This window comes from Thalassophryne amazonica, chromosome 2, assembly GCF_902500255.1.
Source record: "Thalassophryne amazonica chromosome 2, fThaAma1.1, whole genome shotgun sequence".
NCBI lineage: Eukaryota > Metazoa > Chordata > Actinopteri > Batrachoidiformes > Batrachoididae > Thalassophryne > Thalassophryne amazonica.
This window is the reverse complement of record NC_047104.1, coordinates 36874363-36888702: the sequence shown is the minus strand read 5'-3', so window position 1 is coordinate 36888702 and position 14340 is coordinate 36874363. Positions and strand designations below refer to the sequence as shown.

The window sequence follows — 14340 nt, the reverse complement described above, 5'->3', positions numbered from 1 at the left end:
GTAAAACCGCTGCATTTTCATTCCATCTTATGAGTTAGATAATGTATCTGTAAAGTTATGTTTATGAAAGATGTAACATCTCTTCATAATCTAATTTCATTATCACAATTTCATGTTTAGATGCACTGCGCACAATGACATGCATTGTTTGCAAATATGTTGTGCAATGTTCACGACTAATCCATGCAAATGGCACGAAATTTCTACCTGCCAGAAATTTTGAATATTTTAAAAAAATTTTGCACACTGCAGACAGCCGCGCACAATTCACACAGTTTACAACAGTTTATGATGAGTTTACTCATTTGCATGCGATTGTGTGCCAGTGGGGATCAAATTTGTGCAAATGTCAAAGTGCCTTAAGAATCACTGTGATTGTTTTATTTTTAATTTACATTTGCCATACGTCCCCTTTTTCTGATTTGAGGTTGTATACCTATCACTGTGACAAAGTAAAAATGGCAGAAATGTCAATTCCACTTAATCAATTGCATCTTATTTTTTCCCAATTTAATTTAACACTAATTATATTTTTAAAGTGAATTCCTCAATACATTGGTAATATTTTAAAGGCAGCACGCAAAAATTCACATCAATAAGTTGGTAAAACAGATTTTAGTCCTCTTAAAGTGGTGGTTCTTTTAAAAAGCACTCTGTTTCCTCTCAAATCTTTTGTCGTCAACCTCAACTTTCTGTGTAATTTCTGAAAGTGTGGTAAAATGGAGTATTGATCAGATTTTAGACTCACTTTTAACCATATTTTATCTTCTGCCACAAGTGGACTACAAAGATTACTTTTTGACGTATACAGCATTGCACATCCCACAGTCTGTAAGCATCAATATTTGAAGAAACCGGGCCCATACCCGCCAACACGGGCTCCACCAGCATACGCCAACAACACACTGAGGAATGAATGACACGAGCATGAGGTCGCTGAGTACTGTCAGTTATTTTCAGTGACTCTTTGTTGAGTCATCGGTTCAGGACTACAGACTTTCTGATATACGACTCTTCTCCTCGGGATTTGGGCTACCGTGGTGGTGGTTTGAAGAAAAGCATATGAGTTTCCTTATTCTACTTGCAGAAGACGAACCAGACAGCACAGACACAACAGAGTGACACGAGAACGCTACAGTGAGAAAAACACGTCAAGCCCACACGGAGTCTTTTTGCAGGTTTAAGTTCACCTCTTAGTTTTATAAAAGAAAGGCCTTCATTTAGGAAGACTGTGTGCAGGATTTTACCTTTGTCATCAGAAACTGAAACGCTGTCAGTCAGTACCAAGAAAGAGTCACACTGATGGAAAAACTGCAAGGCTACACAGAGTACCGGTGAGGACTGTTGTAGTACAGACTGCTTCAATTATTGTTCCATCCTGGATGTTACATCTGAGACCAGCAACGCCCGGGATCTGGGACCCCTCCTGGCGAGGCTGAGGCCATTATCCTTCGGCTCTGCTGCCTCGCCACTTGCACGACTGACAAACACTGTCGGCGGCTGGGTGGAGGCCATCTCAAACCTCAGCTCAGCAACGCTCTTAATGCCACGGGAGGGTGCCCTCCTCTTAGTACTGGGCTGGGGTGATGGCAGGGGGACTGATGAAATAACCCTCTGTGAAGTCATGGCAGCAGAGGATGAAGAACCCAACTTGGCCAATGCCACAGGGATCTCCTCCAGAGACTCTGCCGAGTCTGAGTGGTATTCATCAGGAGGTGCTGCAGCCTGGATGGATCCCGTGGTGGGGGCCAGAGGGGGCAGAGAGGCCCTCAGCGGGAATGCTGGGAAAGGAAGCCACTGGCCCAAGGACATGGTGGACACAGTGGCGGGCTCTGTTGGAAGATGGCAGATATTAATAATTTTTTTTTTTTGAAAAAAACTAAAGGTCAGGGGTCAGCATCAAAGATCACATTTCGGTATTAAAGATGAGTGATGAGGATTAAAGGTCAGTAATTAGGATCAAAGTTCTGTGAACATCACTGAAGGCCAGTGATCAGGATCAAAGCTCTGCATTCACAAAACAAGATAAAGTGACCAAAAAAAAAAAAAAAAAAAAAAAACATGATTCAAAGACTGAATATTCTGGTTCTGAAAAAAAGACAAATTAAACTTAAAGTTAAGACTTTAACTCTGAGCACCCACACTGTTTCCAACTGGTTGTCTTAAATTGTTTTATTGATCATTTGATCTTGTATTTTACTATCCTGCTATCTTCTTTGATCATGTGAGATTGCAGGGAACATTCTTGGGACACAGACCTTGGACAAGTTCAAATATATCTAACTTTGACATATTTTAAGACATTAAATAGTCACATTCTGTTTGAATCTGTTCCGCTTTGTTTTTGAGTGGTGAGGGATGACAGCCAATCAGAGTAGAGCTGCACCATGACGTCAGTGGCTGGTCTCTTCAAAACTGCTTTTCTTTGTTTATATATAAACAAAGACCTCTAGTAATACTGTGAGAAATCTTGGAGTCATTTTTGATCAGGATATGTCCTTCAATGCACATATTAAGCAAATATGTAGGACTGCTTTTTTGCATTTGCGCAATATCTCTAAAATTAGAAAGGTCTTGTCTCAGAGTGATGCTGAAAAACTAATTCATGCATTTATTTCCTAAAAGTCCTAAAAGTTCCCTGAAAAGCCTTCAGTTAATTCAAAATGCTGCAGCTAGAGTACTGACGGGGACTAGAAGGAGAGAGCATATTTCACCCATATTGGCCTCTCTTCATTGGCTTCCTGTTAATTCTAGAATACAATTTAAAATTCTTCTTCTTACTTATAAGGTTTTGAATAATCAGGTCCCATCTTATCTTAGGGACCTCATAGTACCATATCACCCCAATAGAGTGCTTCGCTCTCAGACTGCGGGCTTACTTGTAGTTCCTAGGGTTTGTAAGAGTAGAATGGGAGGCAGAGCCTTCAGCTTTCAGGCTCCTCTCCTGTGGAACCAGCTCCCAATTCGGATCAGGGAGACAGACACCCTCTCTACTTTTAAGATTAGGCTTAAAACTTTCCTTTTTGCTAAAGCTTACAGTTAGGGCTGGATCAGGTGACCCTGAACCATCCCTTAGTTATGCTGCTATAGACTTAGACTGTTGGGGGGTTCCCATGATGCACTGAGTGTTTCTTTCTCTTTTTGCTCTGTATGCACCACTCTGCATTTAATCATTAGTGATTGATCTCTGCTCTCTTCCACAGCATGTCTTTTTCCTGGTTCTCTCCCTCAGCCCCAACCAGTCCCAGCAGAAGACTGCCCCTCCCTGAGCCTGGTTCTGCTGGAGGTTTCTTCCTGTTAAAAGGGAGTTTTTCCTTCCCACTGTCGCCAAGTGCTTGCTCACAGGGGGTCGTTTTGACCGTTGGAGTTTTTCCGTAATTACTGTATGGCCTTGCCTTACAATATAAAGCGCCTTGGGGCAACTGTTTGTTGTGATTTGGCGCTATATAAATAAAATTGATTTGATTTGATCAGGATCAAAGTTCTGTGAACATTACCAAAGGTCAGTGATCAGGATTAAAACTCTGATCATCATCAAATGGCAGTTACTGGGATCAAAGCTCTGTCATCATCATCAAAGGTCAGTGATCACAATCAAATCTCTGTCATCATCATCAAAGGCCAGCGATAAGGAACAAAGCTCTGTGGTCATCAACAAATGCCAGGGATCAGGATCAAAGCTCTGTGATCATCATGAAATTTTCAGTGATCAGGACCAAAGTTCAGCAATCAAAGATTAATGATGAGGAACAATAATCATGATCGTAAGTTGGCAATTTAACAAAGTCTGAGAATAGATCAAAGAAATAACCATCTCACAATGAAAGAGATAAAAAGGAAAAGTTCAGCAAAGATGACACCAAACTGCTGAACCTCTCTGAGTTTGTTACTTGGCATATTACATTGTCTCTGATAAACTGGACTGCACTGCTGCTGATTGGTTAATGCTGTTTACACTTTGTTAGTACCTTGCAGATCATTAGTAGGGGGAAGCTTCTCAGTCTCCTCTGCAGGTACCTTATGGATCTTCTTCTTCCTCTTTTTCTGTAAAACCACAGCAACAATCATCCTGTTTAAAAGCTTCACTGTGACATAATAACTAAAGATCAGCTCCCTCTGCTGGTGGTGGTGTGCATGTGGGCACCTGAGCACGTTGCTGGGTGTGCACAGTTGTTTTTAGCACCGCAGGAACTGCGGCCGGAGCAGCCTCCTCCATAACAGGACTGGAAACACCCATCAATCTGCCATTTGCCAGAACCCTGTTACAAACCAGAACAACAGTGTCAATCCACAGATCCAATTGTTTTGGGGGTACTGGAGAGATGGTAATAGAGGGCCCACAAATTTAAAGACATAGAAAGACAAAGTTAATGGGCCCCAAGGTTTGAGATGAAAAGGTTTTACCCTGCTACTCCCTGAGCAGCCACGGCAGTCGGTTCCTCCACCTCCAGCTCAGGGTTGGTGTAGCCGAGCGTGCCTGAGTAGTTTCCATCCTGAGACACAGCAAAAACATCCACATCCAGTTGAAAAAACTGATCCTTTTTTTCTGGAACAGATATACTGTAGTAAATGACCATGAGACATTAGAATCAAGAAGTGCATCATTTACAACTTCTGTGCATTCAACACTTGGGGCCCTATCTTCCACCCGGCACTGAGACGACAATAGTCAGGGTACATACACTCATCTGTGTGTCTGTGGGTGTGTCTCAAAATGAAGTGTTGTCAGGTGCAGCTTTTGGTGCATTGCTATCACGTTAAAATATTTCCCAAGCCCCGCCCCGATACATTGATCTGATGTCACAAAGGTTAAGGCCCACACCTTGACAATTTAGCCAGCGTATGCCTGCCGTATTAAAAACGATGGCACACACTGTCGTACGTTACCTTGATGAAGTCTGGAGAAGCCACCGTCTCCTTTACTGATCCTCCTTTCTTGCCATCACTGCTGTCCTGACGGTGGCGCTGCCTCACAATGTACTCGTAGGTGCTCAACCGGTTCCACACTGCGTGCACACACACACACACACACACACACACACACACACACACACACACACACACACACACACACACACACACACACACACACACACACACACACACACACACACACACAGGTGTATATTCAAGGTTGGATTTATCATCGTCCCTCTACAGAAAAAAATGTAAGGAATCAAAATAGGACATGTGTTTTACACACAAGATGGATTCTTGGGACTCAGATGTGTCAGTTAGCAACAAAACCAATACACATCATCTCAACACTCAGCTTTGCCTGAATTGCCAGAAGCAACATTTTGGAGAAAAATATTTGAATGATGTTTGACCAAGCCAGCACAAATAATTCATCAACTTCCTCATTGTTGAGTGACATTTGTTTGTTTCTGCTCATGGAGCTTTTCATTGGTCACTGTAACGTGCGTGTGCACATTTGATTAAGATGCCGAGACAAACTCAGGTAGAAAACAGAAATACATGCATGAGTTCACCTGTGAGGTTTTTCTGTGAAGTGTAGCACATGTTGCTGTGTAGCTGACGCACACAGTGAACAGGCAGAGCTCCAGTTTTAGTCTCATTCACTTAAAGTCATCACGCGCACCAAGTCTGTTTCTGTCTTGGCTTCTGATCTTATCTAATCAGGCAGCTATTTCCTCAAAAAACAAATGACTTTACCCTCGTCGTTACGGCAGCTGTTCCTCCTATTTAGAGAGACAATACAGGTGCGGACTCAAAAGTGACCCCCCCCCCCACGAAGGTGCACTTTTGAAGATATTATTTTACATACAAGAACAATAATCTTAATATTAATAATAATAAAATAAATCACTTATCAGCATTTTTAGTGAACCATGTTGTTGAATATTTTCACATATGTCCTAAAGGTTTAGGGCAAAAAGAAATTCAAGGGAAACACACACACACAAAAAAAGAAGCATAAATACCAACTTGTATCTTCTTCAAACAACCACATTTTTCAGCAATGTTTGTATTTGTCTGTGAATTCAACCTCATGCTGCCATTTCCATTTTTCCAAACTGAATTTGAACTGCTCATCTTATTTCACTTCTGATCTGCCACACACGATGACACACTTCTACGAAAGGCAGATAACATCCACAGCAAAGCCTGAGAGATTACTGCACCAACTAACAACTGTGATAATGACTAACTTAATAGTTAGAAACTGGTGATGATGCTACTGATCATGATTTCATAAAGCAAGTGGAATAATAATAATAAGCTGTACCACCATGAAGGAAAGGTATATGCACACCAAAACGTTTTTTTTTCATGGAGTCTAAGGAACTCCAAATTTCCAAACGCTAAAGCTTCATTTATGCTTCTACAACTTCGTAACTTTGTGGCTATGCAATAACATTGACATGGACGCAACCCTTTCTTAGTTCTCCGTCACAGTGGTGGGTGTCACAATACAATTTACCACCGGAATAGTAGGGGGCATGACATGAAGTACAAGGCAAAGACTTTCTTTCTGCCTGCACCGTCACTGTTCCTGGTCATTTTCCTTTTCCTGGAATAACTTATCCCACAACAACCTCTACTTCTTTATACAATCATCAACCTCCAAACCAACGTTAACGTGCAATTTCCCTCCATGAACTCCAGGTAATTTGAGTGTCTTTGTAGTTTTCAACGCCATGTTGTAAAGTTCATATTTGTGGAGATATAATCTCTCCACCTAGTCCTGGGTCTTCCCCGGGGTCTCCTCTCAGATGGACGTGCCTGGAACACCTTCCTAGGGAGGCACCCAAGGGGCATCCTTACCAGATGGCCAAACCACTTCAGCTGGCTCCTTTCAACACGAAGGAGCAGTGGCTCTACTCTAAGCTCCTCACGCATGGCCAAGCTTCTCACGTTATCTCTAAGGGAGACACCAGCCACCCTCCTGAGGAAGCCCATTTTGGCCGCTTGTACCCGTGATGTAGTTATTTTGGTCATGACCCAACCCTCTTGACCATAGGTAAGAGTAGGAACGAAAATCAACCAGTAGATCAAGAGCTTCACCTTTTGGCTCAGCTCCCTTTTTGTCACAATAGTACGGCAGAGCGAATGCAACACTGCCCCTGCTGCGCCAATTCTCAAGCCAATCTCAAGCTCCATTGTCTCCTCACTCATGAACAAGACCCTGAGGTACTTGAACTCCTTTACTTGGGGCAAGACCTCATTCCCTACCAGGAGTAGGCAATCCATCGGTTTCCTGCTGAGAACCATGGCCTCAGATTTAGAGGTGCTGATCCTCATCCCAGGTGCTTCACACTTGGCTGTGAACTGATCCAGTGAGTGTTGGAGGTCACAGAGTGATGAAGCCAACAGGACCACATCATATGCAAAAAGCAGTGATGAGACCCTGAGCCCACCAAACTGCAAACCCTCCTCTCCAACTGCGCCTCGATATCCAGTCCATGAATATCACAAACAGGATTGGTGCCAAGGCGCAGTCCCCGCGGAGCTCAACACCTGCCGGAAAGGAGTCCAACTTACTGCCGAGCACCCGAACACAGCTCTCGTTTTGTGAGTACAGAGATTGGATGGCCCTGAGAAGGGACCCCCTCACTCCATACTCACGCAGCAACTCCCACAGTACCTCCTGGGGTACCCGATCATACACCTTCTCCAAGTCCACAAAACACATGTAGACCGGATGGGCATACTCCCAGGCACCCTCCAGGATCCTTGAGAGAGTGAAGAGTTTGTCGGTTGTTCCATGACCAGGATGGAACCCCACATTGTTCCTCTTCAATCAGAGGTTTGACTATCAGCTGAACCCTCCTTTCCAGCACGCTGGAATAGACTTTACCAGGGAGGCTGAGTAGTGTGAAGGCCCTGTAATTGGCACACACTCTCTAGTCCCCTTTTTTAAATATGGGGACCACCACCCCAGTTAGCCACTTCTTAGGCACTGTCCCAGACCTGAACGCAATGTTGAAAAGACGTCTCATCCAAGACAATCCCTCCCACCCAGAACCTTCAGCAACTGACTACGGAGAAGAGAAGTATAAATCAGGCTTAAATTGAACCTGTCCATGCCACTGTGTGTTGGTAAAAGTGGAATGTGATGCTCACTGAGGTACAGGTGAAAACACAACAGGTGAGTCAGCAGAATGGCTGACAGCAAACCCAGAGCCATTGTGACTGCGGCAAGGCTCGGAATAACTTCTGCCGCTGTGCTGACTGGAGCCACTGGCAGGAATAGAAACCACACACTCGTCTCGTTCCTCCCTGTAGGACACAAACAATAAGTGTGTAGCACAGTTTGATAGCAATTAAATGCTAACAATATGCAGATCATTTCTGACACTGAACAGAACTAAGGACACTTGAGGTTAAAGGTCAGAATTTACCAAGAAAGTGTTTGTCTTTGCGGAGTTTGGACGGGTTGACAAAGAACTCGATGAAGATGTAGAAAGCCACAACAAGGACAAGACAGACCCCCAACAAGGCTGAAACCACACTGTGGAGGAAGAGCCTGCAACATACAATACCACTGTGTATGACAGTATGACTTAGTACTATGCATTACTGCTGATTACATGTAGTACTGTTGTATTCACATAGTATTGCTGAGCTCTAATGAGTATCACGCATGCCCCAGCAGCCAACACTGCAGCTCTGGAACATTTGAAGACATTGATGGACTCACTTGTAGTTCCTGCTTCCCACACAGTTGTTGAGCCAGCGGCAGTGATGGTCGAAGTTGGCGACACACTTGTTACAGGAACTGCAGTGCTTCGACTTTGGGCCCCTGAAACAGTAGAGAGCGCATGGGAATTTCAGTGTTAAGTGTCACAGGTTAACCACATCTGATCTTGCGTGTTGTCAGGTTATAGTGGACATTTGTTAAACGTCATTTTTTGCCTGACTTTGCATTGTAAATTTGAATTTTGTTTTGATGTTACATGTGATAGGCATGTTTTCAGTTAATGTCAAGTGTCAAAGGTCAGTTTTTCCTCACTGCACATTGAACAGTTCTGCACCATGCACCATCAAAGGTTAATTCTGGTTGGGTTACGTGCCAAACGTTAGTTGTATATGTGGCATTACATGTCGGAGGCTCCCTATTCAAAATGTTCTGCAGGAATTGGTTGTTATGTGATTCTAACAGGATTCCAAAAGGATCGTTAGTTTTCCTTCACACCCTATGACTGTTGGGATAGGCTCCAGTGCCCCGTGACCCTTAATTGGAATAAGCGGTTGAAGATTAGTGTGTGTGTGTGTGTGTGTGTTAATTTTCCTGTAGGACTCTTGTAGGATTCTTATTCTGCAATTATGGATGAGCTGACTGTATAAATGAATTGCCCTTCTGGGACTAAAAAAGTCATCTGAATTTTAGAGGAATCATTACTGTTGTCATAGGATTCCGGCAGGGGATTTCCTGTGAGGTTTCCAATGCATTCTTCTGAAATGATAATGGGTAAACAGATGGTAATCAATCTGAGTCAGGTCTACTTGAGGTTTCTTTGTACAATCAAAAAACACCAAAGTACTAGGGGAGCTGTGACCCCCCCCCCTGCCAGGACTCCACCAAACCAACTTTTTTTTAGGTTGGTTTTTCCTTAGATGACCCCAAAACACAGAGATTCAATGGGAAGACCATTGCAGGTCACAGAAAACTCATTTGTGCCTAAACTAAATTCATTCATGGGTTTAAGATTCAAAATGACATCAAAAATGGTCACCAATAGACCCTTATCATTGGATCTCTGTGATATTTAAGTTGTTTATATGTTGTTTAAAGGTGTTTTTTAGTGAAAAACCCTATTTTGGCGGCCATCTTGGACGCCATCTTGGATAACTGGCTTGAGACCAGTTTTTATTTTTGGGAACATCCTGATTGTGTTTTGGGTCATCTAAGGAACCTAAAAAAGTTGGTTTGGTTTAGTCCTGGGGGGGTGCAAAGGTAGTGGTCGTAGCTCCCCTAGTAAAGGGAGTTTTTCCATACCAATGTTGCCAAAGTGCTTGTTCAGGGGGTGGGTAAAGTTAGACATTACCCTTTCAAAACACCTTGAACCTATTGTTGTTGTGATTTGGTGCTATATAAATAAACAGTGATCTGAGCATATTGAATTCTTTATAATTATCCTCTAAGAATCTGATTCGAGTCCTATGAGAATCCAATGGAGACTCAAAAGGAAAACTGCAAGAGGTTGGACTCCCATAGGGCTTTTTGAGGAGGGTCAACTAGGCCGAGGACTGGATGCTTAGCATGACTGAATTACTCACACATCCACCTGGCAGAGGTAGCAGTGGCAATTCTCGATGACGTGAGCATGTTTAGAGCGGTCGAACACAGGCACGGGTCCTTTGCTGCTCTTGGTTCGCACATTGTAGTCGGCTGGATCGATGGACACCGCCATCACGTGAGCACACAGGTGGCAGACAAACATAACTCCTGTACACTGAGGGACAAGTCAGGACTGCAAACTGACACTGGTTACAAGTTTAATATCAGCTACTTTTGGTCACATAACTGATTAACCTCAAACAAAGCCAAAGGTGATGCATTGCTGTCATTCCCTAGATGACTTGACCTCTTATTAATTGAGGAACACCAAGGCAAGATGTGGCATTTCTTAATCAACTGTGCTAATGACTACAGGTACTACCTGCTGAGTCATACCTTCACTCAAAACAATCTGATCCCCAGAACTGTACGACAACAAGGGACACCTGGTGAAGGCAAGTCAAATATTAATTGCAGGATGAAATATCATCTATAGATGGCACTATCGGGTTCCAAAGTTTGATGTAACAGTAGCTAATGTGGTCGTGCACCACGTTAACACACAGGTGCTTCCATAGTGGATACTATGAATGAATGTGTGAATCAATTCAATGATGAATTTTTGTCAACTCACCAAGGATGGGTTGGCAAAAATTTAATTTTGGTCATTCTGGCAACAACAACAACAATGTAAAGGATACGATGTATCCTGCTGGGATCCAATGAACCGGCAGCAGGGGCACGAACACGCCAAAGCCAGTGATGGCGAAGTAGACATAGAGTAACCAGGCCAGCAGCTGGAATGGGTGTGGCGGCCAGCTCCATCCATTAGTTCGAGAGCAAAGTGGCACGTCTGCTTGACAAGCTCCAGCCTCTCTGACTGGCGCTGTGCGGTTTGGGTTCCTGCCGCATAGATCCATAGAGGACCTCCTTCTGTGGACATGAAACACTGTAAACAAAAATCAAAATTCAACACTAATACAACACTTATTTTTTTCGGATTCAAAGTGGTCAGCGCACAGAAAGTTCCTGGTTTAAGACCACCTGTACACCTTCTCCATATAATATGGCGTTACATCAGGAACAGCATCCGATGCCAAACTTGTACAAAACAATATGTAGATCCATATCGGCTCTAATGTGTCGGCCTCAAGCCAAAAGACAGAAGCGGAAAAAAACAACTTTCAATGGCTTCACAATCTTAGATCACCAATATGATCAAAATTGACCTAATCAAGAAATGATTTAGGATTTTGGCATATGTGGGCTAAACTACATTGACAAGACAACATGACACAACTCGTGGTGATGTCATAGGCTTTGCCAAAATTAGACGGTGGGCAGACTAATATTGTATCACAGTTTAATCCCACTCTATCTACAGTATACTGTATGTATGTTTCTTAGTTGGAAGTGGGAAATTCTGTTTCTCGTTTCCATTCCAGTGTTTTGTCATTACCTGGAACGCAATGGTGCGGCACTACAGAGCATGCATGTGAAACCACTGGAAGAGTTCCAGTTTGTTTCTCCGCACATGGATTCACATTTTCAATGCTAATATTGTGCAGTTTTTCAGGACTTTGGAAACCTTAAGACTGCCAACGCTTAGGTGACTGTCAGCAAGTCAAATTTAAACTGTCAATAAATAGCATTTTTGCTCAAATAATCAAGAAAAAAAGGAGTAAAGAGAGCGGAGCCATACCAGAATTCTTCCAATGATTTGGCATTGCATGCACAGTCTGTGTCCCAATTCAGGGTCTGCACACTTCTAAGGAGTGTATCCATTACCTTTCCTGCCCTGTTGCGTAGCAACCTTGACAATTGTATGTGACATGTGAGCTTAGTGGTCATAACCCCTGGTTTAGTCATAATTTTTTAGTACTTACTTATACTTTATTAAAACATTCTTTAATTACAACTGGAAACAACAACACCAAGAATCTACCTGTTGTATCTTTTATTTTTGAGCGAAACAAGGCTGCACATACATTGTCCACCTTCCACGGAGCCTTCGAAAAGGGGACAGCCAAGTGGCGCCAACTAATGCTGCCGTGAAAACGTGCAGCTGCTGAAGTGAAACACAACTGCAGTTGTGTAGCAATACATTGCATTATGGGTAAAAACAAAACAGCAAGACCCTCCTTATGTCATTATAGTGTTTTCTGTGGAATCCCTCAGTAATGCTATGTCCAACACAAACAAAAGTCATTTATAAGAATTAAATATCAACACAAAGAAAATTTTGTCAGATTTGTGGAAAATCTAATGACCATGACATTATCTGAATTTCTTAGCGGCATAAAGTTTGGAACTTTAATTTTGTACTGCCTCGTTTGGTCTGGGCCGTTGTAATAAATCTGTGATTACTAATAAATCTTTTTATAATCACTCTGACTCTGATCAAGTGTTCGGGGTTGACACTTAACATAATCAAAAGCTGACCGGTGACGAATATAAATAATCATTTCTGTAGATGGCCGTCGGTGCTGTGTGATTGACAGCTGTCACTCGCCTGTCTATGCCTGCATGTCATCCCGCCGCTCCGCCGTTAGCTCACATCCATCCCGCTCCTGCTAGCTCACCAGTACGGATCGTTAGCATGGACGCCGGCCAACAACGTATTTTTCTCAGCAGTTAGCCCGCCTCTAGGCTCCGAATCAGCCGCTGCCACTGAGCTCACGGCTAACAGCTATCAACCCTTGGCAATTTGTTTAACGCTTCATGAGAAATCGGTTAAATTGTTAGCCCGTTAGCCCATTAGCCCGTTAGCTCAGCTCCTGCGCCCCACCGTCTTTGTGTCCCATACGCCGTGTCCATGGTAACACTGCTGCTCCGCTTGCATTGGTCAGCGCATTACAGACCGCCCATCGGTCGCCATGTTGCCACTCTCTTCGGGCTAGTTGGTCACATGACCATGGTACTGTAAAATAAATTGCGTTCAGTAATGTCAGAGAGATGTGCGGTATTGATGCAATTACCGCTACAGTTCCACATCACTGAACCAAATGTCACAGAGATTTACAGACTGAACAGATTATTAAGAAAGCTCATTATGCTTTATGTCATCACATCCTGCAACAATTTCTGACAAATTCAACAATCAAATTTAAATTCCACTAGCCATAAATAAATAAATAAGAACAATAATAGTAATAATACTATGAAAACCCACATCCAGTACGTGTATGGAGTACACTCAGGCTTCTTTATATGTGTTAATTACAGCATTGCAGAATTAGTTTCATCACTACACTTAGTCCATATATAAACTCTTATAGTTAAAATGTGGCCACCGCGTCAAAGCTTCAGAAATGACAGAAACTGAAAAATGCAACATTTCAAGCTATGTGTAAATTTAACCACCTGCTCCTAATTTCCATCACACACTTGTGCTTTCTTCCATTGTGCTCTGAACTCAGAAGCCCCCCCAGCTCCAACTCAGAACAGCACAATGTAACAACTGTTGAAGTTGAAATTCCTAGTTGGAAACTCTGGCAAGATCTGTGATGAATGAGCTTGTGGATCTGATGTAACAGCACACACAGAGTAGTAAGCAATATTACCTATTGGTAATTTTTTTTTTTACTTGTATGTCATGTTTGATGGTGGGTGTTATGCACCGTGGATTTTAGTTTAAATGATAAGTACTGATATCTTGGTGGGTGAGACTAACGAACGGGTTGAGTGTGCAGTGTTGACACAAACCATTCGGAAAATGGGGTGTCAGTGCTCTGTGGCGAGTATTGAGCATGCTGTGGCTCAAAACGGCCGGTGTCCCAACAAGATGAGCTACTTGTCGATTGTACTGTATGTGCAGCTTGTCTTACTGCACCAACAAAATAGCTAGAAAGAACTGTGGAGAGATATCTCGTTTCTTGCTTATTTGAATTATACCCAAGATTTTGCTTTCTAAGTAGTCCTTGCATTTTCTTTCTTCTTTTTGTTTTGTAATTCTTACTTTATATTTCTCTGTATTTGACAAAACTTTTATTATAGTCCCTATAAGAAGATGTATGTTTTTTCTATATTGTTTTATTGTGTTCAATTAAAAAAATTAAAGAAATCTTGTCTTGCTGATGACCACAAGCTTCAGG

The 14340-nt window shown here is 42.7% G+C and overlaps 1 protein-coding gene across 3 annotated transcripts; it reads right to left on the bottom strand.

Annotated features, from left to right (window-relative positions):
* Positions 1–392: 392 nt before the first annotated feature.
* On the bottom strand, positions 393–13079 carry zdhhc1 (zinc finger DHHC-type containing 1). 3 transcript variants are annotated; one of them, XM_034185005.1, is made up of 11 exons: positions 12759–13079; positions 10948–11195; positions 10246–10421; positions 8666–8767; positions 8367–8491; positions 8089–8244; positions 4888–5006; positions 4405–4493; positions 4145–4241; positions 3969–4044; positions 393–1832 (listed from the first exon to the last, which is right to left on the bottom strand). In XM_034185005.1, exons 2-11 carry the CDS (start codon positions 11164–11166, stop codon positions 1366–1368), a joined length of 1626 nt encoding a protein of 541 aa, XP_034040896.1. In that variant the 5' UTR covers positions 11167–11195; positions 12759–13079; the 3' UTR covers positions 393–1365. The 3 variants fall into 3 exon arrangements, with proteins under 3 accessions (XP_034040896.1, XP_034040889.1, XP_034040882.1); XM_034184998.1 differs by having other exon boundaries at positions 395–1832; positions 4145–4259; positions 10948–11179; positions 12759–13078; XM_034184991.1 differs by having other exon boundaries at positions 397–1832; positions 4145–4259; positions 12759–13078.
* Positions 13080–14340: the final 1261 nt, after the last annotated feature.

What these genes read in the sequence shown, in the direction of transcription:
- zdhhc1 (XM_034184998.1), bottom strand. Translation starts at nt 11,166, where the DNA reads ATGGATCTATGCGGCAGGAACCCAAACCGCACAGCGCCAGTCAGAGAG. An exon ending in CAAAGACAAACACTTTCTTG is followed by an intron (nt 8,245 to 8,366) that starts GTAAATTCTGAC and finishes TGTGTCCTACAG; the next exon opens with GGAGGAACGAGACGAGTGTG. An exon ending in CCCTACTAATGATCTGCAAG is followed by an intron (nt 1,833 to 3,968) that starts GTACTAACAAAG and finishes ATCTTCCAACAG; the next exon opens with AGCCCGCCACTGTGTCCACC.